The 27,033-nt window shown below is 48.7% G+C and overlaps 1 protein-coding gene across 1 annotated transcript in view; it reads right to left on the reverse strand.

Annotated features, from left to right (window-relative positions):
• Positions 1 to 1,028: 1,028 nt before the first annotated feature.
• Positions 1,029 to 27,033, reverse strand: part of LOC119440799 (uncharacterized) — a 49,951-nt gene continuing 23,946 nt past the window's right edge. Inside the window, exons 3-4 of the mRNA XM_049662634.1 lie at positions 1,246 to 1,397; positions 1,029 to 1,184 (exon numbers count right to left, since the gene is read on the reverse strand). Of these exons, the coding sequence (XP_049518591.1) occupies positions 1,031 to 1,184; positions 1,246 to 1,397 (306 nt within the window). The 3' untranslated portion in view covers positions 1,029 to 1,030. The remainder of the gene's footprint in view (positions 1,185 to 1,245; positions 1,398 to 27,033) is intronic.

The raw sequence follows: 27,033 nt of genomic DNA on the forward strand, positions 1-27,033 counted from the left end.
TCCTATACTGCGTATTTATTGCCTATTGTGAAGTACCATCAACAACTAGAACGCCAAGTAAACTATTTTTGTCCCCAATGAGTGGAGAAGAGAATGCCAGAGCAAAAGTTAGTCACTGTCATGAGGCCAAAGTGCTGCATTGATGTTTTTCACATCTCACTAAAGAGCATTAAAATATTTCCACATATATGCTCAGTAATTTGCCCACGCTAAATAGAGCCAAACAGAGACAACTCCGCACACCGTTGGCTGAGAGATGCAGCAACGGCGAAAACGGCGAACCTCGATTTGTTTCGTTCCCGTGAAGCGGAAGGCGCTCCAAGATGTGCACAACAGACTGCCTCGTGAAGCGTCCGGAATAAAATCTCGCGGTTCGTGTAGTGCTTCAGAGGGTTGAATCGGTCTCGCAAACATTGCCTTGGCACATGTTAAAATGAGATTTTTAATGCCTCAGGGCAAAAAGGGGTGTCCCAGTTTGTCACGGTCACAGTTCGGCGAAATAAGGATGACTCAGCAAAAAACTGGTCATCGTGCCATTGAGTTATCGGCGCTCGGGCTTTCGCCTTCAAGTTTAGTTGTAGCATAATTGGACTCCAGTAATGTTTTTCGAGAGAGAGAGAGGGGGGGGGGGGTTAGGTTGCATACGCCCACGCGGTGGTTTCCAAGAACCTTTTAGGTCTCTCTTATGATTTTGGCATTGGTTATTATGGTAAAAACCACAACCATAGGTGTAGTTGTAAACTGGACAAAAATTCTGAATTCCACAGTGCAAGTGCAAATCTGCGCACGTGATGCAAGCACACTGTGCGTGCACAAAAAGGAGCAGGGCGCAGACCGAACAATTTCGGGGGGTGGCACCCTGAAGCCCGGTCTACATATAATCTACATATAATCGGTCGGAATCGAACCATACACTGCCATGCTCATCGTACGAATTAACTCAAGGAGTCGAGCCCAATAATGGTTCACTTTATAGAATCGCATATCAGACAAGAGGACACGTGTTTCACAGCGTGGACATCTGGCCGAGTCATGGTGGTATCGGCGCTCGTTGGCGCTGGGTGCAGGGAAAGCGTCGCAGGCAGTCCGTGGGCGAAGAAGAGCGCGCCTGGTGGGCCGCCAAGCGCAGCCGCTGCTTGAAGCGTTCCGGGATGAATCGGTTTCTGAGGAGGGTGTAGATGACCCTGCAGACACCGCGCCGGTCGAACACCAGACATACGGACGAGAGATATGAAAAAGACTCACAGCGAGGCGACATCCTTGTGGAGCGGTCCGCGCAGCGCGTCGGCCGAGAACTGGCACGCGAGCCGCTCGAGGCAATGGTTGTCGGCGGCCAGCATGCCGCTGCACTGCAGGTAGCCCGCGAGTACCTCGTCCTGCTGCTGCGTCTGCTCCTTCTGCGAAAAAAAAAAAAAAACGAAAACGTGGACAGCTTGCACTATAGTGGTGCAAGGCTGGAGTAAACAGCGGAGCTGGTGATCGACCTAGCTTCTTCCAGGTTTTGATAGGTTTGGCTAAGTTTTGCTAGGAAATGCTAAGTTTTGCTAAGTTCTGCTAGGCACGGTATTCCGAATCGGCTCGCCGCCGACGCGCAGACTCTCGCTCGGCCGTGCGACGCGTTTCAAGATGAGCGGCGGCTTCATCGGGTGTCCGGATCTTCTTTGCTCGTCCCATGTCAAGGCTACGTGTACTCGCCACAGAGTCAGCGAGAGTTGTGCCGCTGTCGCAGCGGCAGTGGAATAACTCATTCGAGGAAGCGATGCAGGCATGTTGGGGTGCTGAACTGTGGCCCTGAGCAGAGTCTCGCGGCAAGTCGCACGCATTTCCTTGTGGTCGGTAGCTTCGAGAAACGCTTCGCGCAGCACTTGGAGCCCGAGACTGCGCTTCTTCGAGTCACGCACAGAGTTCAGTGTCGAGAGGTTCACGTCAAACCAAAGCCGGTCACAAACGCGGCACGAATGTCCAAACTCTAGTCTATGTTGAGGAATTCCCGCTCGAAACGGCCGTACGTTCCTCCCATGGACTTACGAGCTCGGCGTCGTGATGCCTCGGCTTCTCTGTGGTCTGGGTTTTCGCGCATGTTCCGCATACCGATCCGCCTTCGTTGCCTTTCTCGATCTTCGACTCTGCGCCGTCGCTTGGCTAATGAATCAGCTCGACGCCGGCGATTGTATTCTTGTTTGACCAAGCGGCGTGATTCCCGGAAAGCGGCCTCTTCCTCGGGAGTGCGGTTCTTCCTCGGTCTCCCCATGGCTGCTACTACCGCCCGCACACTAGCAATCCCGCCATCACACCTGCTATACGGAACGTTTATGGCAAGCGGAGCAGACGCGCTGCGCGCAGTGTCGCGGAGTCTTGCGGAGCTATCGCACAACTGTTATGAGGTTGCTAGGTAACGCAGTGACGTCATAGCTCGGCGAGGTTTTGCGGCTCGCGGCACAACTTACGGCCGGCTTAAACGGATCCGCTGTTAAAAAAAAATACATAGAATCTCCTCGGGGAGTTATCTGAATGATGCGTAAGCATTTCGTAGTAACGACGTGATGTTGAGTGCTCACACTCAACTCTGCTGGTAATCCTAGCACTGCTCAGCGACTGCGGTCGTCTTGGCGCCATTACGGTAAATGCGACAGCGCTGCGGCGACACGAACTGCTGCAAAAGGCGGCGCAACGTGAACTGATTAAGCAAGCAAACTATACTACAGGTGGCGGCGCCAGGGGCGCTGATGACGGTCCGATCCGAAGCCACGGCTGCTCCACAGTTCCGGCTTAGGTGTGCCTAGTGCGTGCCTGATTGCACACGTCACGTGGTCACAGAGACGTGCTCGTGCCACTGCTCGCGCGTTCGTCGTCGTCTCCTTCCACAGCTGGCGAAAACATTGTTACTGGCTCGATCTCGAAAGCGATCCTCTTACGCTTAGGACGGACGGACACTCAGACAGTTTGGGTAACCATAGAAATGTTTACGTATTAAAAAAAAAAAAAAACGAACCATCGTCGGCACAACGTGGCTGAATATTTCGCAGCGCCTGTTCGAAAAAAGATTTCGCGCTGACCGCTGCTCTGTCGCCATTTTGATACAATTGCGTATTTTTGCGCCACGTGCTGCATACGCCACAATGCCCCGCAAGAAAAATTCTCAGCCTTGCGGTCGGTAGTACAAATCGATGTCTTAATTTTATCTTCCGTGACATGCGAGGACCACTGTCAAATCTGTAGCACGAACGAGATTCAACTCGGAGCCCGCATCTGGCCGCCGCGCTGCATGCAGTGCATGTATACGAGACGGCATCACGCGCCTCCCAGTGTGGACGCTAGCGGCGTATCTTCTTTAACAGTGGAGATGTTTAAGCCGGTTGTAATGTGTGCCGCCTGCCACTTCGTTGCCTATCAACCACCTCGCGCAGCGTCGCGCGCTATGCTCGGGAGAGAGAGAGAGTGCGCGCGTCGCGCGCTATGTTCGGGAGAGAGAAAGAGAAAATGAGAGCGAGCGAGAGAGAGAGAAACGAATTGTAGCAGCACCAACGAGGCAACGCGCAGAGGTGCTGCCGACGCCATCCGCGCTTCTCCGTTTCCTCGCATTAGCGCCGAACCCTCGCGGTGTCCGTTACTGCAGCAGGCGCCTCTGGCGGCGGCTCGGCCGAGCTCCCACCAGGTATCCAAAGTAGACGGCAGTTCGGCCGGCGCACCGCCCGCTGCACGACCGACGGGTCAATACAGCGCCGTACGCTGTATGTGCGAGTGAAAGCGCGCGAGGGACGCGCGCTTTCACTGAGAGCAAACGCACGGCGGAGAGCAAACGCGGCTCCTTCCGTCGCGCAAAAGGCCGTGCGGGGACGGGAGGAAGGGAGGAAGGGAGGGGAGGCGACGTTTAGCTGCGGCACCAAATGCGTATTTATATAAAAACGTTGCGAGGCGAGAAGGTGGTAAAGACTTCCGACGCTGCTCGACGAGTATAGGCCGTTTCACATGGCGCGATTTTCACACAGCGACACAGCGAATTCCGTCGCTCAGCGACCGCTGCGACGTCGCGGGCTCTCCGCGACGGGATTCCAACATGTTGGAATTTCCGTCGCTGAGTCGCAGCGATCGGCGCGATCTGGGCGGAGCAACGTGACGTAACAGCAAGCGCCGTCGAAATAGGCGCTTTCCTGTTTTACCGCGTGTTGGAATCTCAGCGGAGCAATGTCGCGCACCAGTTTCAATGTTTTAACAGAGCGTACGTACCCACCAGCGCCTGTGGCTCAGGAGCTTCGTCAACAATTTTTGTTTTCTCCAGCTCGCACAATTCATTTAAAAGGAGAAGCTGCATGCTATCCAGTCGGGAGCTGACGCCGCCTTCAACATACGGCACGTACCCTCATGATCGTCGCCGTTGTCAACGTCTTCATTGCTACAAATTGTGCCAGGCACTTGCACACTTAATAGTAGCTTCTTTTGGAGAAGCAAGTACTCCTCCAGGAGAAGAGTTGTGGCTTCCATCGTACCGCAACAACACAACTAGAGTACAGTGTACTAGTACACTGTAACTAGAGTGTACAAAACAAGACCACCCCACCACGCCGCACGCTTATGCGGTTTGTGCAGCATTTTCACTCGCCGCAGCTGCGGACTAAGCGATCGCAAAGTCTAAACGCGTTTAAGGGCTGAAAAATTGTGTACTATTCTATTTTCAAAAAAATAATATGAAATTGTAATATTTGACTAGTTTCCATGTTGTTTTTATTTAACGATGCAGGCATGGATACTTTGTGAGCAGGGAGCAACCTTGGGCGTCGCTGCGACTGAAATCGCGCGGTCAAAGACGCATGTGAAAGCTGCCAGCGAAAATCGCTGTGCGACGTGCGCGACAGAACGATTTTTTTCGCCCCAATCGCGCCATGTGAAACGGCCTTATCCCGTTCTTATCTCGTCGAAAACCTCCGAGCCGCCCCCAGAGGCACCGGCATTAGTCAGTCACCAACGCCGCGCGCGTTCGGTGCGAACGCGGGCAAAACGCCGACGGCGTCGACAACAGTGCTGTGTGTTGCCGGTGCTGCTGCATGTCCAAGTTTATACAGCTGATAAAACTACTATCTCACTCCGTATAGCTCTCTACTAATTTCCTATCGCAATTGATGCTTCGCCTTTCGGGTTAAACTGCGACGTTTTTATTGCGATAGCAATTATATGGACACTCCAAAGCAGATTTCTGCCGTCGGCGTCGCCGTCGCCGTTGCCGTCGCCGTCGCCGTCGCCGTGAGGTTCCGTATGACGTCAGTGGAGATGAAATCGCCGCCGCGCGCCGCCGAACGCTGTATGTGCGAGTGAAAGGGCGCGAGGGACGCGTGCTTTCACGGGGAGTGAACGCACGGCGGAGAACAAACGCGCGTTCTGTGCCGTACTCCCTTAAGAGCTGCAGAAGTAGGCGTCTCTTTCCTCCTTTACAATCACCATATATGTAGAGCAAACGCGCCTTCTTCTGACGCACGAAAGGCCGTGAGGGGGGGGGGGGGGGGGGCAGGGAGGCGACGTTTAGCTGCGGCACCAAGTGCCTATTTATATCAGAGGCTCCGGCAACAGTCACCAACGCCGCACGCATTTTGTGCGAACGTGGGCAAAACGCCGACGGCGTCGACAACAGTGCTGTGTGTTGCCGGTGCTGCTGCATGTCCAAGTTTGTACAGCGGATAAAACTACTATCCTTACTCCGTATAGCTCTCTACTAAGTTGCTATCGCAATTGATGCTTCGCCTTTCGGGTGAAACTGCGACAACTTTTTTAACAGCAGAGCTGTTTAAGCTTTTCGTTTCCCCGCGTAGCGTTTGCAAAAATTCGCCTAGCGATGACGTCACTGCGCACAGCTGCGCCTCGCTTCACCATGCCATTGCCAATCTATAGCCAATCAATAGCTAACCGATAATCGATCAATAATTCATAAATTTTGGGAAATGATAGGGATGACTTGGTATTGCTTAGCTTAGCCCAAATACGTGGCCAATACCTTTCGATAGCCAATCAATAGCTAATTGATAATCGATCACTAATCAATAATTTTTGGAAAATGCTGGGGATGACCTGGTAGTGCTTAGCCTAGCCTAAATACGCGGCCAATACCTTGCGATAGCCAATAAATAGCTAATCGATAATGATCAATAATCAATAAATTCCGGGAAATGCTCGGGATGACTTGGTAGTGCTTACCTAGCCCAGATACGTGGCCGATGCCTTACGATAGCCAATCGATAGCCAATCAGTAGCTAATCGATTATCGATCAATAATAAATAAATTTTGGAAAATGTTGGGGATTACTTGGCAGTGCTTAGCTTAGCCCAAATATGTGGCCAATACCTTGCGGTAGCCAATCGACAGCCAAGCAATAGCTAATCAATAATCGATCAATAATCAATTAATTCCGGAAAATGCTGGGGATGGCTTGGTAGTGCTTAGCCTAGCCCAAATACGTAGCCAATACCTTGCGATAGCCAATCAATAGATAATAGATCAATAATCAATAAATTGCGGGAAAAATGCTGGGGATGACTTGGTAGTGCTTAGCCTAGCCCAAACACGTGGCCAATACCTTGCGATAGCCAATCGATAGCCAATCAATAGGTAATAGATAATCGATCAATAATCAATAAATTACGGAAAAGCATAGCCCGTAAGGCCAGGACCAGCTAGGGGCCGATCAGCTCCGCTGTTTCTTTATAGCCTTGCGCCACTATAGGGCAAGCTACACTAACTTTTTTTTAAATATTGCGGCGCGCCCGCGGCACGTAGCGCTGCAGTGTTTGGCATCGTTGATCATGGCGGCATTCTGAACTCGATGTGCGTGTTTACTTGAAATGTTTACAAAATATCAGAGGTGGTTTAGGGGACCTTTAAAGATCATCGCACATTCACAACCCTATATAATAAGCCAGCTGACCGCCACCAATACCTTAATTTCAAAGGTAGCCTTCCACGCCATTGCAAGACAGCCATCCCGTATATTAACAAGCCTACCGATACCACCGCATCTGCTCAGATCCGACAGATTTCGAAAGTCACTCAAGGGAACTCAAAACGGCCCTGGTGGCGAAGGACTACCCGTAAGGTATTGTTGATGATGCTATAAGCCGAGTACAAGCCTTAGACAGAAATGAAAACTTGTCGGGCTCAACGCCGCGCCATTCTAAAAATCAAACTAACCTTATCCTCACTTACTCGTCGACATTACCGCTCGTCAACAACATCATATCCAAACACTTTAATATTAGTTAGCACAGCCTAAACGTCTGTCTTCAGTTTTCACAGAGCCACCCCGAGTTGTCTGTCGCCAGGGAAGGAACCTAAGAGCTAAAACAACCAGGGCTCAAAAGACGGAATCAGGGCCGGTATTTTGTAGCGATGCCTTATGACTTATTCTATACTAGTCTTATCATCCACCGCTCACGGCCGGCTGATACCGCTGATAACGCGAGCGGACCGTCGCTCTGACCACTGACAAAGAGCGATAAGCGCAAAAAGGCATTAGCACAGGAAAGGCATCGCTACAAAATACCGGCCCTGATCGCAAACCGCGTGGTAAACAACACTGCAAAGTCTGCAAGCATACATGACTTCAACCTGCATTGCTAAGGTTACTTTCTCTGATTTGACATTCAAAATTTAAAAACCCGAGGACACCTAAGCCCTTGTTGTGGACACCTAAGTTGTGAATGCGAAAGCATTAATATCTAAATGAACGCCGCATTCGAAGAAGCGATTAACAGGATACAGAGGCTCCTTCTACTGACCCTTTTCGCGGAGCTGATTGTTTAGAGAAACGAGATGGCGCTTACGGTGGCGCGCCATTAACGCGCCATACGTCTCCTCAGCGACCGCGCACGAATACGAAACCAATACCGCTTCTACCTTGCTTCTGTGCGTTCAGCTGCCGGAAATGCCACTGAGTTTTCGCTAACGCACTGTGCTCCATTCATGCTGGTTTGAATCATGTGGATTGAAGACCTGTGCAGTAGTTGTCTGCAAAAATAGTGACTGGCATATTAAGGAATGTAATGAATATGTGGAGTCAAGTTCGCGGACCGCTGCTGCAACTGTCCGTACATGTTTCCAGCACTTCCAGATGTACAGCTTTCCTCGAGGATACACAAATTTTCTCATCCGCCAGAGTTGTGTTGCTAACCTTCAAAGAAAGGGCTTCAGCACCTCTACGTCGGCAAGAATGAGTACCGCTCGTTAAACAATGATAACGGGAGTAGTGCCGCTTCCTGTCATAGTAGGTTTCGCGCACAGTATCTTGATTCCACTTTCCCTTCGCTGTCGCTGGTGCTCTAGATCAAATCAAATCAAATCATTTTTATTTTTTCCAAAAATACACATTGGAAATGGATGCTAGGACAAAAAGCTGGTTCAAACAGCTTGACGAGGCCCTAGCAACCATGATGTGGCAGTAGTTTCGACATGTCACATTTCGTTGTTAACAAAGGAACGTAAAAAACACATACATATTATAAAGGATAACAAAAAAGTTGAATATTTACAAAGTACTATAGTAATTATACATTAGTGAGCATATGTCAGTAAAGCAGACAATGATGACAAAGCTATCGATTAAAAAAAAAAAGAAAGGAATAGCACAACAAAACGATAAGAAATGATATGTTTTTACAAGGTACTCTTATTATACAACAGTGAAAGTTACACACTAATATAAGTAAAGCAAAACAAGGATAACAAATAACCGTTTGATTACACCAGGAATACTAGTAGTTGAAAAACAGAAAAACAAAAACAAATAGTCAGAGGAAATGCGCATCAATAAAATGTTGTCTTATTTCGCTTAAAGTGTAATGATTAATGTCGGTATACTTATTTAATATAAAGGGTAAGTTGTGTTCCAACATCTGCAATTTATAATTTGTGCGGAAGCTTGGGAGGAACCATGTAGGATCACTCCTAGTGTTAACCCGTTTATTGTGAAATTGTAGTGATGCGAGTCCTGTTAGAAATTCCCTAAATGCAGTAGATGAGTAGCGGAAGGAACGTAAAATGCAGACATCTACCCCAACCGGCACGGAAACTTACGCCCACTCTTTCACCAACGTGTCAAGAATAAGTTAATGGGCGCACACTTCAATATATGCGCACTATAAACGTACAATAAGTGACGGTACTACACCGATAGCGCACGAATGGTCGAAGCTGAATGTTTCGTGACGGTCTACAAGAGTAAGCGAGTTACTAGCGATAATACGCATTTGCTACAAGGTATTACAATGTGCAGAACAGCTACGTTTCAAGGCTTGTGCGCACCAAGAACAAATCTGATAGAATTGAGCACACCCCCGAGCGATTAGGCAGAAAATGATCAGATAGTGACCGCACCGAGGAACCTTACTGAGTCAGAAACGTGACTAGCCGCTGCTTCAAAATATTTGCCCTAAATAAAGAACGAAGACCAAAACACCATAATCCTGATTCAATTCATGAGCGGAAAGTTTGGACAGCTTCGAATACATATTTAGCCCCGCTTTAAGAGCAAGCACCATTTACGCTGCTCGCGCCGTTCAGACATAGATTAATCAGCTCCGAAGGCGCTTTCGCATGTTCTCTGAAACTGCGGCCAAAGATTCGTGTCGCCCACCCAGTCACCGTCTACGATATCTCCCGAAACAGAGGTTTGCTGAGCCGCACTGGCGTCATACACATCCACGGAGGCAATGGAAGCAGTTGAGGCAAGCAATGGACCACGTGATCAAACATGGCAGCGCCCACGGGATCGCCGCAAAAAGGGTCAATAACTAGCGATGAAGTTAGAAAAAAAAAAGACATCAAGGCTTTAGAGTCAGTACAGAAAAAAGCTGTTAGGTCCATCTGTCCTCGTTATGATAGATATTTTTCACCCTATTCCAACCTTTCTGACCTGAATCTAGTCCCACTCCAGAAACGTCGCCACTTTGATTGTTTAAAGTTTTTCCACAGTTATGTAAATTCACCACATTGTTCTTCTCAAAATGACATTTCATTTTCAGCCCCCTCGAATACTCGACAATATCATGCTCTAAATATTGTTCCGTACAGTTCTCGTTCTCTGCAGACTCGTTTTTGTACAGTTTTTTCCCTCACACGATTCAGTGCTGGAATGCTTTGCCTGGAAATGTACGCGAGTGCCCTTTAGATGAATTTCTCACTGCTATTTCAAAGTTGTAATGTATATATATAATTCATTGTTTTTTTTTTCCTACTCCTGCTATAGCCAATGTTTGGCTGCAGTATGTATTAATAAAAAAATTAAATAAATAAAAAAGAAGGGCCTTGCAAAACATGACCAGGGGAAAAGCTGCTGGAGAAGATGGAATAATAGTCGATTTAATCAAAGATGGAGGAGATGTCACAGGTGAAAAGCTTGCGGCCCTTTATACGCAGTGCCTCACGAATTCAAGTGTACCAGAGAGCTGGAAGAACGCTAAACTTATACTAATCCATAAGACGAGAGAGGTTAAAGAATTGAAGGATTATATACCCATTACAATACTAAAAGTATTGTATAATAATATATTCACCAAGACAATTTCCAGTAGAATCAGGGAAACACTTGACTTCAGTCAACCAAGAGAACAGGCTGGTTTCAGAAAGGGATGTTCTACGATGGAAGAATGCTATCGTCAGGTACGATGCTATCAGTCAGGTAATCGAGAAATCTGCGGAGTACAATCAACCTCTCTATATGGCTTTCATAGATTATGAAAAGGCGTTTGATTCAGTAGAGATGCCAGTAGTCATAGAGGCATTGTGTAATCAAGGAGTACATGAGGTATACGTAAATATCTTCGTAAATATCTATAAAGATTCCACAGCTACCTTGGTCCTCCACAAGAAAAGTAGGAAGATACCTATCAAGAAAGGGGTGAGGCAAGGAGACACAATCTCTCCAATGCTATTCATTGCATGCTTAGAAGTAGTATTCAAGCTCTTAGACTGGGAAGGCTTAGGAGTGAGGCTCAACGGCGAATATCTCAGCAACCTTCGGTTTGCAAATGACAGTGTCCTATTCAGCAACAATTGAGATGAATTACAACAAATGATTGAGGACCCTAACAGAGAATGTGTAAGAGTGGGGTTGAAGATTAATTTGCAGAAGACAAAGGTAATGTTCAATAGCCTTGCAAGGGAACAAGAATTAAGGATCGCCAGTCGGCCTCTAGAGTCTGTACATGAGTACGTTTATCTAGGTCAATTATTCAGTGGGAAACCTGATCATGAGAGGGAAATTTACAGAAGAATAAAATTGGGTTGGAGTGCATATACGGCAGGCATCGCCAAATCCTGACTGGGAGCTTACCACTGTCGTTGAAAAGAAAAGTGCACAATCATTGCATTCTACCGGTGCTAACATATGGGGAAAAAACTTGGACGTTAACAAAGAAGCTCGAAAACAAGTTAAGGACCGCACAAACAGCGATGTAATGAAAAACGTTAGGCCTAACGTTAAGAGACAGGAAGAGAGCGGTGTGGATCAGAGAGCAAACAGGGATAGAAGATACTCTAATTGACATTAAAAGAAAATAAAATGGAGCTGGGCACGCCATGTAATGCGTAGGATGGATAACCGGTGGACCATTAGAGTTACGGAATGGATACCAAGAGAAGGGACGCACAGTCCAGGACGGCAGGAAACTAAGGAAACTCCGCTTCTCCGGCTTCCTCTGGACACCACCCGGGAAACTAGCTAGTGCAGCTCCGGGAGGTGAGGCTGCATTGACGACAAGGACCGTAAAACCTCTATCGACCCCTACTTCAAGACGCAATTTGCTCGGTGTTCTCGTCGACGGCGTGCCCGTTACTGCTCTCATCGATACTGGCGCCCACATATCTGTTATGAGTTTACGCTCCGACGCCGCCTATGCAAAGTGCTGACACCTGCCATCTCTCCTACTGTGCGAGTAGCTGACGGCACCCGAACACCTGTTCTTGGTATGTGCACTGCCCGCGTTACTGTTGCCGGCCACCACACTTCAGTTCTCTTCGCCGTTCTCGACGCTTGCCCACATGATGTCATTCTTGGCATTGACTTCTTGAGCGCCCACTCTGCCCTCATCGATTGTTCGTCTGGCATTTTGCGGCTCGAACTGCCATTGTGTCCTGATGACACCGCATCAAGTAACGCTCGCCTACGTTCCCTGGAGTTTCTACGACTACCCGCGCAGGCTGCTACCTACGTCCTTATGTCACCGTTTCCCCCAGTCCCTGATGGTGAATATGTGGTCGATCCCCTCACAGATCTGATCCTTTCGCGCAACATCGCACTTCCCCATACCGTAGTGCTTATTGCCAACAACAAAACGTTGCTTCCAGTCCTCAACTTTTCTACTTCGACCCATGTTCTTCCTCAAGGAATTTCACTAGCCGAACTGTCACCTTTGGAAGAATGTATTGTTTCTGTATTCGCTGCTGACGCTGAGACCGCGACGCAACCTGCCATACCGGCGCCAACCCAGGCACTTCTGGACAAAATGATATCCCCCGACCTCCTACCTTCCCAAAGTGCAGCACTCCGTGGTGTCCTATTTTCGTACCTGGACGTGTTTGATGTTGCGAACAGTCCACTAGGACGTACCCATGTAGTGGCCCACCGCATCGACACTGGAGACGCCAGCCCCCTTCACAAGCACCCTAACCGAGTATCTCACTCTGAGCGCGAAGTCATCCAAAAGGAGGTAGAGAAAATGCTTTATAAAGATGTCATAGAGCCTTCCTCTAGCCCTTGGGCATCCCCTGTAGTGCTTGTGAAAAAGAAGGACAACAGCTGGCGGTTCTGCGTCGATTATCGCCATCTCAATCGGGTAACGAAGAAGGATGTGTATCCTCTCCCACGAATTGATGATGCGCTCGACTGCCTCCATGGTGCCAAATATTTCTCGTCGCTAGATCTCCGCTCGGGATACTGGCAAATTGCCGTCGATGACCGCGACCGCGAGAAGACCACATTCATCACACCCGACGGCCTCTACCAATTTAAGGTTATGCCTTTTGGGTTGTGTAATGCTCCTGCAACTTTTGAACGCATGATGGACACTCTCCTACGCGGTCTGAAATGGTCGACCTGTCTTTGTTATCTGGACGACGTCATCGTTTTCTCGCCCAGCTTTGACAGCCACCTCCCTCGTCTGTCGGCCATTCTCGACATATTTCGCCGGGCTGGCCTCCAGCTCAATTCGTCTAAGTGTACCTTTGGGCGTCGCCAGATAAAATTACTTGGACACTTAGTCGACGCTACTGGTGTCCAACCAGACCCTGACAAGGTCCGTGCCGTCCGCGAGTTCCCAGTTCCACGGTCCGCTCAAGAAGTACGCAGCTTTCCTGGGCTCTGCTCCTACTTTCGCCGCTTTGTTCTCAACTTCGCGGACATTGCTCGACCCCTCATGGACCTACTCAAAAAGGATGCGGCCTTTTCTTGGGGCGCGGACCAAGCGTCTTCCTTTGCGTCGTTGATTTCTGCCCTCACTACACCACCTGTGCTGGCTCATTTTGACCCGGCTGCTAGAACAGAACTTCGCACTGACGCAAGCGGCCATGGCATTGGTGCTATCCTCGCCCAAACACAGAACGGAGCCAACCGTGTGATAGCGTATGCTAGTCGTCTTCTGTCACAGTCGGAGAAGAATTACACCATTACTGAGCGGGAGTGCTTAGCTCTCGTCTGGGCTGTCGCGAAATTCCGTCCGTACCTATATGGACGGCCGTTCGTGGTCATAACAGATCATCATGCGCTCTGCTGGCTTTCAACACTCAAAGACCCCACAGGGAGGCTCGGACGTTGGGCATTACGATTACAGGAGTACACGTTCTCGGTAGTGTACAAATCTGGCAAGTTACACAATGACGCCGATTGCCTCTCCCGCCATCCCGTTGAACCATCCGACTCCACTGAAACGGACCCCGACACCTATGTCTTGGCGATAACAGACTTCACCCATGTGGCCGACGAACAACGTCGAGATCCATCTTTGCTCTGTCTTATTGACCGTCTGTAATCCGGCACCCTCGACCCTTCCCTCAACGTGTTCTTGCTTCAGGATAACGTTCTTTACCGCCGCAACATGCACCCCGACGGCGCAGAACTCCTGCTCGTTGTCCCGCATCATCTGCACAGGGATGTCCTCATCCAGTTTCATGACGCCCCCATTTCCGGGCACTTAGGCGTCTCCAGAACTTATGATCGCATACGACGACGCTTTTTCTGGAAGGGCCTTTATCGGTCCGTTCGCCGCTACGTAACATCTTGTGACCTGTGTCAGCGTCGGAAGAAACCTGCGACTCTACCCTCTGGTCTCCTTCAGCCAATTGACGTTCCAGCCGAGCCATTTTATCGAGTGGGCCTGGACTTGCTGGGTCCCTTTCCAATTTCCACGAAAGGCAACAAATGGATTGCAGTCGCTACGGATTATACCACTCGATTTGCAATTACTCGAGCGTTGCCAACCAGCTGCGCCACAGACGTAGCCGACTTCCTATTGTACGACGTCATCCTCCAACATGGTGCTCCACGACACCTACTCACAGATCGCGGTCGCTGCTTCCTGTCTCGTGTGGTTGACGATCTACTTCGATCATGCACGTGCTACTCATCACAACTTCACGACCTCATATCACCCTCAAACTAATGGACTCACCGAACGCTTAAACCGTACACTGACCGACATGCTTTCCATGTACGTTTCCGATGACCACCATGATTGGGACGTTGCGCTCCCGTTCGTCACATTTGCATACAACTCATCGCGTCATGAAACTGCCGGCTACTCACCCTTCTATCTTCTTTTTGGACGCCATCCCTTACTACCCTTTGACACCTTGCTCCCTTCTGATCCGGCCTCCACGTCCACGACTTCCTATGCGCAAGATGTCATCACGCGTGCGCTCGTCGCGCGCACAGTAGCCCGCGCTCGGCTCACGTCATCGCAGACCGCACAAAAGGCCATCTACGATCGTCGACACAGGGATACTGATTTTCCACCGGGCTCTCTCGTCCTTCTCTGGCTCCCATCTCGTCGCGTCGGCCTGTGTGAAAAGTTAATGTCGCGGTACGTCGGACCTTATCGCGTGCTGCGCCAGGTGACTCCTGTCACCTGAGATATCTCCCATGGCATCCACCTCATCGACTGCCGCACCGCGAACTGACATCGTACATGTTTCCCGCCTCAAACTTTACAACTGTGATAATCCATTTTGATCACAACAAGCACCGGGACGGTGCTTCATCGGCCGGGGATAATGTCACGAGCTATGGCAAAGACAAAGACATTGTAGTGGGGCCGGGTCAGAGGCTCTCTTGTCGGACTGAAAACCTGCTGGAACCTGTGCGCTCTGTGCAGTCTTGACTAGGCAAGCGCTAGCCGTTCACGGTTAATTAAATACTCCCCGTAACAATATGAAGTTAGAAAATTTGCAGGCGCAAGTTGGAATCAGCTAGTGCAAGACAGGGGTAATTGGAGATCGCCGGGAGAGGCCTTCGTCCTGCAGTGGACATAAATACAGGCTGATGATGATGATAATGAGCAGTCCTTCGAGCTTTTCGCTGCGAGTAATGTACCATAGCGGTACGTGCTGCCAGAGCTAGCAAGCAGCCTGCGGTGCCAACGCTGTATGCCACCGACGTCCTGCGCGACGAGAGACCGGGAAAGCAGCAGCGGCCACCAAAGCCGGCCTGCGGCGTGTCAGGACAGCGGCCACGACCAATGGGGTCCCTGAATCGGGACTCCACCTAGTATTGTAAGGGAGCTGGCCCACTAAGGGCTGGTTTTCCGAACAACTTCTCTGTAAACAATACTTTAATAAATGTTTTCCACCACGACCACCACCACCAAGCCCTGCAGGCGCGCGCAGCAACTAAGCCCAGTGGGGGTGAGAGAGAGAGAGATAGATATGAACCGCGCGCCGGCTTCCGAGAGCGAGAGCGAGGATGACTTGGCGTCGCAGCCCATGGGAAATTAGGTGCCGTTTCACTCCTACTGACGACAGACACCGGCTTTTTCGCTCAATGGCCCATTTGACGCTTCAGAATAAAAAAACCTCTTAGTTGTGACAGTCGTAATGTGGTTCTAGCGATCATCGTCATCTTCATCGGCCGCCTTTTATTTATGGCGCACTCAGGTGCATGCACATGTGCATCGTTCCTCGTGCTGCGAGGTCATAAACATAGAAGAATAAAATATAGCTTATTCTGCTCCTGCCATCGCCCTGAACGGTTCCTTGTCCTTTCACTCGCTGACTCACGCATTGTTATAGTGGACCTACTCAAGACCAAGAAAGCTCCGTCCTCCCCACTGACTTGGACGTCTGACGCCGAAGCGTCCTTCCAAGCTGCCAAAAACGCATTGGTGGATGCCACACTGCTGGTGCATCATCCTCTGTACGTTGCACAAATGCGTCTCATCACCGATGCATCTAGTACAGATGTCAGCGCGGTATTACAGCAGTTCCAGCGCAACTCCTGGTACCCACTCGGGGTTTTCTCGCAGAAACTGACACCTGCAGAAACGCGATACAGCACGTTCGGTCGTGAGCCGACAGTTTGAATGCGATCTCTTCCGCGAACTCACGTACCTGCTTGGCGTCCGCCATGTCCATACTACCGCGTACCGCCCATCGGCCAATGGTCGAACGCCTTCATCGTCAACTGAACGCCGCCTTGATGGCTCGCCAGGCTCGCGCTTCTTGGGCTGAAGAACACTCACTTTTCGCGGTAACCACAACACTAAATACCGCACGAGAAATACGGCACCTCAACTTTATCTCCGAATTCACCGCGGACGTTCGGTACATTGAAGGCCCAGTAAACGCGGCCGCAGATGCCCTCTCCCGTAACGACGCAATTTCAACGCCCGCACATGACTTCGAAGAAATCGCCGCGGCGCAACTTACAGACGTCGAACTTCGGGACATCCGCTTATCCACCACGTCACTGGCGCTGTCCGACGTTCCCCTTCCTTTTTCTTCGGGCACCATCGCTTGCGACGTCTCACGGGGTCGAACACGTCCGTTTGTCCCACTTCGGCTCCGCCGACAAATATTCGACAAGCTTAAGTCATCCCGGCGTTCGTGCTACGCAGCGTCTCTTAAGACCCGCTTTCTGTGGCCGAGTGTGAACTCTGAAGTGCGCCGCTGGGCGCGTGAACGCCTTCACTGTCAACGCTCCAAGACGACACGACACACGAAATCGCCAACTCACTCATTTCGTCCAACCGACGCTCGGTTGGATCACGTTCACATCGATATCGTTGGCCCACTCCCACCATCCAGAGGTGCTGGCTACATCCTCACTCGTGAGGACCGTTATACCCGCTGGCCTGAGGCCTTTCCTCTCACCGACGTAACGGCACTTACCATGGCTTCAGCGTTTGTCAGTGGCTGGATCTCACACTTCGGATGCCCCAGCATTGTTACCACCGATCGCGGCCGACAGTTTTAATGCGATCTCTTCCGCGAACTCACGTGCCTGCTTGGCGTCCGCGATGTCCATACTACCGCGTACCACCCATCGGCAAATGGAATGGTTGAACGCCTTCATCGTCAACTTAAAGCCGCCTTGATGGCTCGCGCTTCTTGGGCTGAAGATCTTCCTCTCGTCCTGCTTGGCGTGCGCTCGTCTTTCGAGGAGGACCTCGGCCGCACAACTGCGGAGTTGGTCTATGGCACAACTTTGCGTATGCCTGGTGAATTTTTCGCGCCAGCTATATTGTCGCCACGCCCGATCCAGACAGTTACGTTCAACAGCTCTGTTTCCTCTTTTCACGCCTGCGTCCTTGCCCTAGCAGGAATGCATCGTCGACTTGCGTTTTTGTCAGCAAGGACATGACTACAGCGAGCCACGTTTTCTTCTGGCGTGAAATCATCCGACCATCCCTTACGCCTCCCTACGACGGCCCTTTCAAGGTGCTCAGCCGGACAGAAAAAACTGTCACCATCGAGCTCAATGGACGTGCAGAAGTCGTGGCTATCGACAGAGTCAAACCCGCCTACCTGGCGACCTCGCCAGCATTATGTACTTTCGACCACTTTACCATCGTGGAAACAAAGAATTTACCCGAGTATTCAGCAATCCTGAACTACCACAGAGGGAGTCGCTTGCGATATCCCCCACCCCATCGAATACTAAAGACGGAGGATGCCGCTGCCTGGCGTAGGCTCCAGACAGGCACTTACACGAACCTACACATATTACATCGCATGCACCCCGCAGCCTACAGGGACGAATGCCCGTGGTGTGGTGACACACCAACCCTATACCACATTAGGTGGGAGTGCACGCTACACAACATAGAACACCATGACACGAACACCACCAGGGAGCAATGGGAGGCACTGCTGTCCAGCTCGGCCCTCGACGACCAGCTCAAGCTGATCCAGAGAGCAGAGAAGATGGCAAGAGCCAGCCCATTAGCGATGCCCCATTGGGGCAAGACAAAACTATCCTTGGATTAAAGTTTATCTATCTATCTATCTACCTACCCGACCACCCAACACCAAAGGCCGTTTCTTGGGCGCCTGTGTATCGCTGCGCTTCTCCTAAAGGTGATGATGATGATCACGGCTACCCACTGTGGGGGATAGGCCACGAACCGGGTGGTATTATGATCGAAAGTTAAAATAAATTAGTAGAAAAAATTAAGTAATAATAAAAAAAACGTTTAACCTTGCACTCGGCCGCGCAACTGCTTGAAGCTACAGCGAAGGTTATTAAAGACAATACAGTGACCAACCGTGAAAAGGACACTTGTGTAACGTGGGCCGAATCACCACCATTTCGGGACCAGCTTCATCCTGCCGAGGATACTGAAATGCCTGAGACATCCAAGAAGCGTCTAGCGCCGGCAGATGACTTGGAGTGCTCTGGGAAAGAGCCCAAGGTCGCTGCTGCTAAGGCGAAGAAACCCCTTCATGGAGCCCCTGTGAGTGCAGATGCCGCTGCAGTTCAAGAAGTTTCTGTAGCTGCGACTCCTCAAAGGGACAGGACAGGCAAAACAAAGGTAGCAGCGCTAGGTGTAGGCGCTGCGCCTCAGTAGTGGAATCATGGCGAGCGCCCTTCCCTTAACGTTTGGAACACTGAATGTCCGTGGCTTAGGTAGTAAGCGACGGCAGGGTCAGTTATTGCACTTGTTGCGTAGCCGTGCGTTAGATCTTATTGCAATTCAGGAAACAAAAATTGAATCCGATGACGACACAGCGGCTGCTGTAGCTCCATTTCTTTCGGAGTATGAAGTACGTGTCAGCCACGCGATTGGTGCCTCTGGAGGATGTATGATATTTGTGAGGAAAACGCGGCAATGCAACGTGTTGGGACTGTGCACTGATAGGGAAGGGCGCCTTGTATGGTGTGATGTCAATATTGATAGTTATGTTTGGAGGTTTCTTTGCGTGTATGCGCCAAGTAAGGCACGTGACCGGGAGGACTACTTTCTCTCATTGACCCAGCACTTACGCAATGACCGTGTATTGGTTGTCTTAGGTGACTTTAATTGTGTGTGTAGTGGACAGGATCGGTCGTCTGCAAGGCAACGCCATGATACCAGGGTTGACGTTTTGAATGCCATGACATGTGACTACCAGCTTGTTGATGTAGGGGATCATGAAAAAGTCCATTTTCGCTACACACATTTTCAAGGTACATCTCATGCAAGGCTTGATCGGATTTATGTATCATTAGCTATCCTCCCTAGACTATACGGCTACAATGTGCACCCTGTGTTCTTCAGTGATCATTGTTTGGTGTCGGTTTGTTTTGGCAACCGGCAGTGTCAAAGTTCGAGGATGAACTGGGATTTATGGAAAATTAATAATCAGTTACTCTTACATACGCCTTTTCTCAAGCGCGTCCCTAAAATTCTTATTGACGTTTCAAGTCGTAGTTCTTAATCTCTCTTTGCGCAATGGGAGATATTCAAGCAAGAAGTTAAAATGATAGCCATTGAAGAAGCTTCCACATTGTCTTTTGAGAAAAAAGGAAAATATAAAGAGTTGTGCAAGTTGCTAGATAAGCTACATGAACTTGAAGGCCTGCATCCTGGCAAGTACATTGAGGACATTTACAACGTTAAGGCACAAATGCAGACAATGGACACTGAGAGATACAGAGGTGCACTAGTTCGAGCGCGTACTCGTCGGTATTTGGAGCTAGGTGTAGTCTTGTAGTCGTTCGCTTGGTGATGAGCATCGGCATGCTCTGTCGAAGCAAGTTCTCGAGATAGAGTATACCGGAGTGATTGTTAATGACCAGGATGGAATAATGAAAGCGCTTGTTCATGGATCATTATGAGAATATCTTTCAGTCTTATAAAGTAATTAAGAATGAAGCTGTAACGGAAAATTTTATTTCGTTGCTGCCACAGCTTAGTCAAGAAGAATGCGATGACGTTGATAGAGACATTGGTATTAAGGAAGTGGAAGCAACCATTGCTTCGCTAACTAAAGGCAAAACTCCTGGGCCTGATGGCTTGAGTGCGGAATTTTATCAATGCTTTTGCTCTATATTGGCTCCCTTTTTGCTTAAAGTGTATGAAGAAGCTCACAGGATTGGATACCTACCTGCCACGCTCTATCAAGGGCACACAGTACTTATCCCAAAAAAGCAGTGATGTAACAAAATTGCAGAAAGTTGAGGGATATCGCGCCATATCACTTTGCAATGTGGATTATAAAATATTCGCTAACATATTAGCTAGTCGCCTTCAAGAAGTAATTCAATCATTGGTGCGAGACCATCAAACATGTGGCATTAGAGGACGATCAATTCAGACAAATATCCACGTTGCACGGTCTGTGCTAGAGTGTGTGACAGAAAGTGCGGGTCAAGTTGCAATAGTTCAGGTTGATTTGGCAAAAACATTTGATAAAGTTAATCACTGCTTCTTGTTTAGTGTTTTAGAGCACATAAACATTGAATCTCTTCTTTTTAAAGGCATCTCCATGTGTTATGCTAATGGCACAACAAGGCGGTGTTAATGGTTGTCTATCTGAATCTATCTACCTCAAGGCACGCGGTAAGGCAAGGTTTTCCCTTGTCTCCTCTATTATTCGCTTTGCACTTGGAACCGCTTTGTGCACGAATTTTGAAGGATCGTACCTTTCACGGGTTCAAATTGTTATCTAATGAGATCCGGGTACTTGCCTATGCAGATGACATAACCTTATTCTGCGCTGACAAGAAAAGTGTGGAGACTGCCCTTGCCATAACGCAGCAGTTTTGCTCAGCTTCTGCTGCAACTGTGAACTTTGAGAAGAGTTCAGGATTTTGGTTCGGTCTATGGTGTACAATGCCAACTCACTTCGCAGGTATTCAGTGGAGGCAAGACTTTAAGTACTTTGGTGTACCCCTAGCTCTCTCAATATCGCAATAGTAATCCACACTGGTCAGCGGAAGTTGCAGAAGTACAACGTAAGGTTAACAACTGGCAGGGGCGGCAGTTGTCCATATTTAGCCGAGCTGAAGCTTGCAATCTATTTCTAGCAGCTCGACCTATGTATGTCCTGCAGGTATTACACTGCTCGCGACTTAGGTTGCAAGCTTTCCATCGTGTGTTTGCTACCTATGTATGGAGCTCACGTGTTGAGGCCATGCGGCGGGATAACATTTTTCTTCCTCTTGAGAGTGGTGGTCTTGGCCTAGTTCACCTTTTTGTTAGGCAACTTGGCTCCCGGTTATTCTTCTTTCGTGATGTAAACAGTCCTTTTCTAAGAGAGATGTTACAACTTCGATTAATGAATTACCTTCCAGAAATAGTTGTGTCGTCATCTGTCAGAAATGCACCACCTGCTCCTTGGGGCTTCTTGAAAGAGGTTGTTGAAGGCTTTCACTTTCTTAAAGCTCGCTTTAGCTTGGATTATATTTTCACTGCATCCCGTAAAGAAATTTCTGCTGCACTGATAGACACGTTGTTTCCTGTTCCCCATTATCGTGCACCTTATTTGGAATGTTGCTACTTAGATGTACTTAAGCGTGTCCGTCGAATTATCATTCCTCCAGGGATCAAAACTTTTTTCTTTACCTTACATTCGGCAACCCTTCCTGTCAAAAAACCTGGTTAGAAAAAAAGGGGCTGTTTCGTGCCGTGGTCTACAAACTGCCGTTTGTGTCTACATGCTGAAACGATTGATCACTGTTTTGTCGATTGTAGGGATGCCGTGTTCTTCTGGGACATTCTCCAAAGAACACTTATAGAAGATTTAGACATCACACCATACACAATTCGTTTCTTACCTTTTAAAGATCCCTGTGACCTACCATATGACATGTTCATGGTACTTGGTCTACATAGTCTTTGGCGTAGTAGAATGTGTGACAGGCACGCTGAACCACCGCGAAGCACTCGGTCGTTTTTTCGGGAATCTGCTGCCTACGTTCGTAGTGTGCACGCTGCTCAAGAAACAGCGCCGGACTGGATGCCTTTATTGGATGCTTGCACATGCTTGCCTGACTTTTGAATATGTACCTGTAGCGCCTTGTTACTTGTGTTGCTGAAGATTCTGCTCCCATGTAATAAAGAAAAAAAAAAAAGTGGCTGTCTAGCCTAGTGGTTACGACGCTCGCCTTGGGACCGGGGGTACGCGGGCTCGAATCCCGCCTCGGCAAAAAGTTTATTTTATTTTCTTTCTTGATACGCACCACAAATTACGGCTGGCTTAAACAGCTTCAAATCAAACCACATCCAAATCAATGGTCTAGCCTGCGTTAGTCAAACAACCGTGACACTTTATGATTCAGAAATGAGATTGTTAAGCATATAATGTGACTACTCTGCCTTCGGCTAACTGGCGCCCTTTGTGTGTTTTATGCGTTTGCGCATGCGTATGTTTGTCTATATATAGCAAGCCTTGCTTAGAAATAAACAGTTGTGAGTGTAGCGCTCGTCTTTCCTTTCCTCTCGTCTTTCACTGGTGTCTTTTATTTCGAGTTTTGCGCTACTAAGTATCATGTTCATTGAACAGCTTCGCTGTTAAAAAAAAAAGGGGGGGGGGGGGAGTTCTCTAGCGACCATCGTCATCGGCCGCCTTTTATTTATGGCGTGCTCAAGTGCATGTGCCTCGTTCCTAGTGCTGCGTGCTGCGCGGTTAGAAAAATATAAGAAGAATAAAATATAGCTTCTTCTGCTGCTATCGGCCTCACCTTGTTCTTTCACTCGCCGACTCACGCATTGTTATAGTGGACTTAACCCTGGTCCCTATATGGTCTATATGCTCCATTGTGATGTTTGCGACCAACAGTAGAATTATAGGCCAGACTGGGACCGCGTTAAGCATCGTCTAAGTAACCACAGAGCTCACAACCGCACCCTACCAAATCTTCCCTTTTCAAACATCTCAGTCTTCCGGAGTATTCCAGGCTCTGCCGCTCAAACCTTCAAAGGCTTTGGCGGGCCTGTATGAATGTACTGATTTGATTATTGGCAATAAAGGTATTATTATTATTATTATTATTATTATTATTATTATTATTATTATTATTATTATTATATTATTATTATTATTATTATTATTATTATTATTATTATTATTATTATTATTTGACAAAATACGTGTCACTTACCTCCAGTCAGGCTTCCGCTCTGCTCGTGAACGGGAACAAAGAGAGTCATATTTTATCCACAAATTTAGAACACATACATGGCATAAACGAGCACATGGGAAAGCTCTCGTTTCTTCGTGCGTAGGTTACAATAACCAAATAATGACTGAATCATCGCATATGCAAACACAATACTTGGCCGATGCTGAAAGAATGCCCACTATTCAACTGCTGGAGGAGCGGACCGACTGGGCCTCACCGTAATGTTGCGGCCCATATTATACTGTATCTTTTCTTTTTTTTTTCATTTTTATTTCGCCAACTTGTTGCATATACCTTTTTTTTTGCTTTCTTCATTTTTTTCTTTCTTTCCACAATGGATTTTTTTTCTTCTTTTTTTCTCTATTTTTTTTCTTCATGACCTAGTACACCTCGGAGCTGGCTCCGCTCCCTGCCTCGTGCCTTCTCTCTATCTAATAAAGTTTATCTATTTATCTATCTATCTCTATCTCTCTCGTCTTTTTTTTTTTCTTTTTACGAATTCTTCTCATATTGCATATTGACACGTATACATGTTTATCTTTCGCCGATCGCCGCACCACCGCCTACCACCCGCAGACGAATGGCCTCACCGAGCGCCTAAATAAGACCATCGCCGACATGCTGGCAATGTACAGTCAACCACAAAAGTTTGCGGACCACGCGAGCGCGTGCCAGACTGCCTATCCGCGCCACCTAGCGGTACGCCACCTAGCGGCGACAGGGGCGCTCTCCCGGATATGAGCCCTCTTGGTACTCGCCTGCCTGTTAATTTTTTATTCCCGTGCATGACATTGTTAGTTCGTTGTGTTGACGCAGAGCGCTGTCTGCGATAAGAGCGCCACATGTCTGGCTTGATAGCAGTATCGGAGCAATCACTGCAACCTTTGTCGACTGGTGTGCCAGTGGGTAGATAAGCATAGTTTCACGAAGCGCTGCGACGATTTTTTTACGCGACGTTTACTGGCGCACTTTGGTTGGCAGCATCTTGGTCCAATGAGTGTTGCTGCTTCTGCGTCTTGAGAGAAAGGGTAGGGAGGTGTTTCACTGTCATCAAAAATAAAGAAAAAGCGGATGCATAGAAAATTTTCTTTCACACATAGGCGCATCTTCGCATCAGTCGCTGAAAACGTAGTAGACTTGCTTCAGGCCACGTGGTGATTGCCTATTTGGAAAGATGCCGCTGCGTGTTCCACTTGACGAAAGAAGGCACATTGTGCGTTTATTTATAGAGGGAATACCTCAGCGCGAAATCTGCCGCCGAACCAACAGGAGCCGGACTGCCGTGAATAGGATTATTCAAGCTTTCCGCGACGATGACAGATTCACAGATATGGAGCGCAGTGGGCGTCCAAGGGCCACGACTGAGGAAGAGGACCGCCTGATTAGGGCCGCCATCGTGGCTGATCCTTTTCAAAGTGCAGAGGATATCCGAGAAGCGCTCTCGCTCACGGTATCGTCTGAGACTGTAAGAAGAAGGCTGAGTGAGCTTGGCCTGCAGTCTTTCGTAGCAGCACAGAAGCCCTGCCTCTCAGACAGCCAGCTACAAGAACGACTCATGTTCGCTACAGCAATGAAAGATTGGACAACAGAGAAATGGGGCGATGTCATCTTTAGCGACGAGTCAACTTTTTCCACGCGCTGGGACCAACGGAAGCGGGTTTGGCGTCCACTAAACTGCAGGTGTGTTTACAGTGTATTGGCAGTTAATTCACGAAGCTAATTCTGCATCACAACATGTTTCACGTAAAATGAGCTTTTGGACATTACGAGATTTTTCTGTAGTGGTATTATGTTGAAAACATTAACGATTGTTTCATAGTACTACTTACTCTGAAGCTAATTAAAAGCTGCCAGTGGGTCTTTCAGTACTATCTAATGATGTTTGCACGTTTTCTATTGCAACTCTATAACAGCATTATAAAGTTCATACGCAAGAGGAATCACAACATTTTTAGACGCGCCGCTGGAACCCAATTGTATGCTATTTCTTGCAGATATCTGCCTAATTACACACAGAGTGTTCTATCCAGTGGACGGTGTTCCGTGAGCGTGTGGGGAGCAATCAGCAAAGATGGCCTTGGTCCCCTTGTGCGTCTGGAAGGGCCCTTCACTGCGTCACGGTACTGCGACGTCATCACTAGACACCTCGTTCCGTATGCGCTCGACGGTCCCTTCAGCGACGGCTGCTATTTTTTTCAACACGACCGCAGCCCGATCCATAAGGCACGTATCGTCCAGTCATTGCTAGAAGAACATGCTGTTTGCCAGCTTGAGTGGCCTCCATGTGGCGCCGACTTGAATCCCATAGAAAATGTCTGGGCATGTTGAAGAAACGGCTGTCCACACGAGCCAACCGCGGCCGCACGGCCGATACGCTGTGGCAAGCGATCGCACAAGAATGGGAAAGCCTGCGCGGTCGACCGGAGATTACTGAATCTTTGTACGAGTCGATGCCCACACGCATCAATAAGGTGCTAGAAAACGGCGGACATTTCACTTCCTACTAGATCATTGAGAGACCTATGTTTCATGACACTTCTGTAAATGTCTTGTGAATAAATTCATCCCCTTCAGGACACGAGTTATGATGCACTGTCTGCAAATGCGTCAAATGCGCATGGCATCATTTCAAGACGCTCACTATTACATTCCAAGAAAGAAGACGAAGAAATGTGCTGTTTTGTGCGAGTTTCAGTAAAAAAAATTAATTAGCGTATAACTCATTATCTAATTATTCTGAAATCCGCCAGCTTCAATGCTTGCATAAAAAGAATCAAAAAAGAATCCCGGCCACTACTGTCACTTAGCGATGGGGGAGGAACGGAAAAATTCTGCCTACTGACTAAGCATCTGTGTCCCCATGGCTGCCTCACCGCTCACTCACGCACTCACGAAAAAAAAAACAGCGTGGCTACGCGAAAATAGAACTGATAACAGCCGAAGAATACGCTGTCTGATTACTTGTACTGATATTCTGCTCTCAAATATAAGCAAGTAGCCCTGGCTAACAAAGAGCGCGTCACGTTGAAAGAGATAGGTAGAAAATATTTGCGCACAGTGCGAAAATAGACAGGCCATAGATTTAAGCAGGGATGCGTCTTCAACGTAGCGCTGCTGTCGATCGCTGGTGACGTAGCGGAAGTGTCGCGAAGAGGCTCTTGGCCACGCGCTCGCGTGGTCCGCAAACTTTTGTGGTTGACTGTACGTCGACGTCGAACACAAGACGTGGGATGCCATCCTTCCGTACGTGACCTTCGCATACAACACGGCCGTGCAAGAAACGACGCACATGGCGCCGTTCAACCTGGTCTACGGAAGGAACCCGACAACGACGCTTGACGCCATGCTACCAGACGTCGGCTGACGAAGAAAATCTCGACGTTGCCACTTATTTGCAGCGTGCCGAAGAAGATCGACAGCCTCGACCGCCTGCGCATCAAGAACCAGCAGAGGACCGACA

Source organism: Dermacentor silvarum, chromosome 2 (genome assembly GCF_013339745.2).
Source record: "Dermacentor silvarum isolate Dsil-2018 chromosome 2, BIME_Dsil_1.4, whole genome shotgun sequence".
Classification (NCBI taxonomy): domain Eukaryota; kingdom Metazoa; phylum Arthropoda; class Arachnida; order Ixodida; family Ixodidae; genus Dermacentor; species Dermacentor silvarum.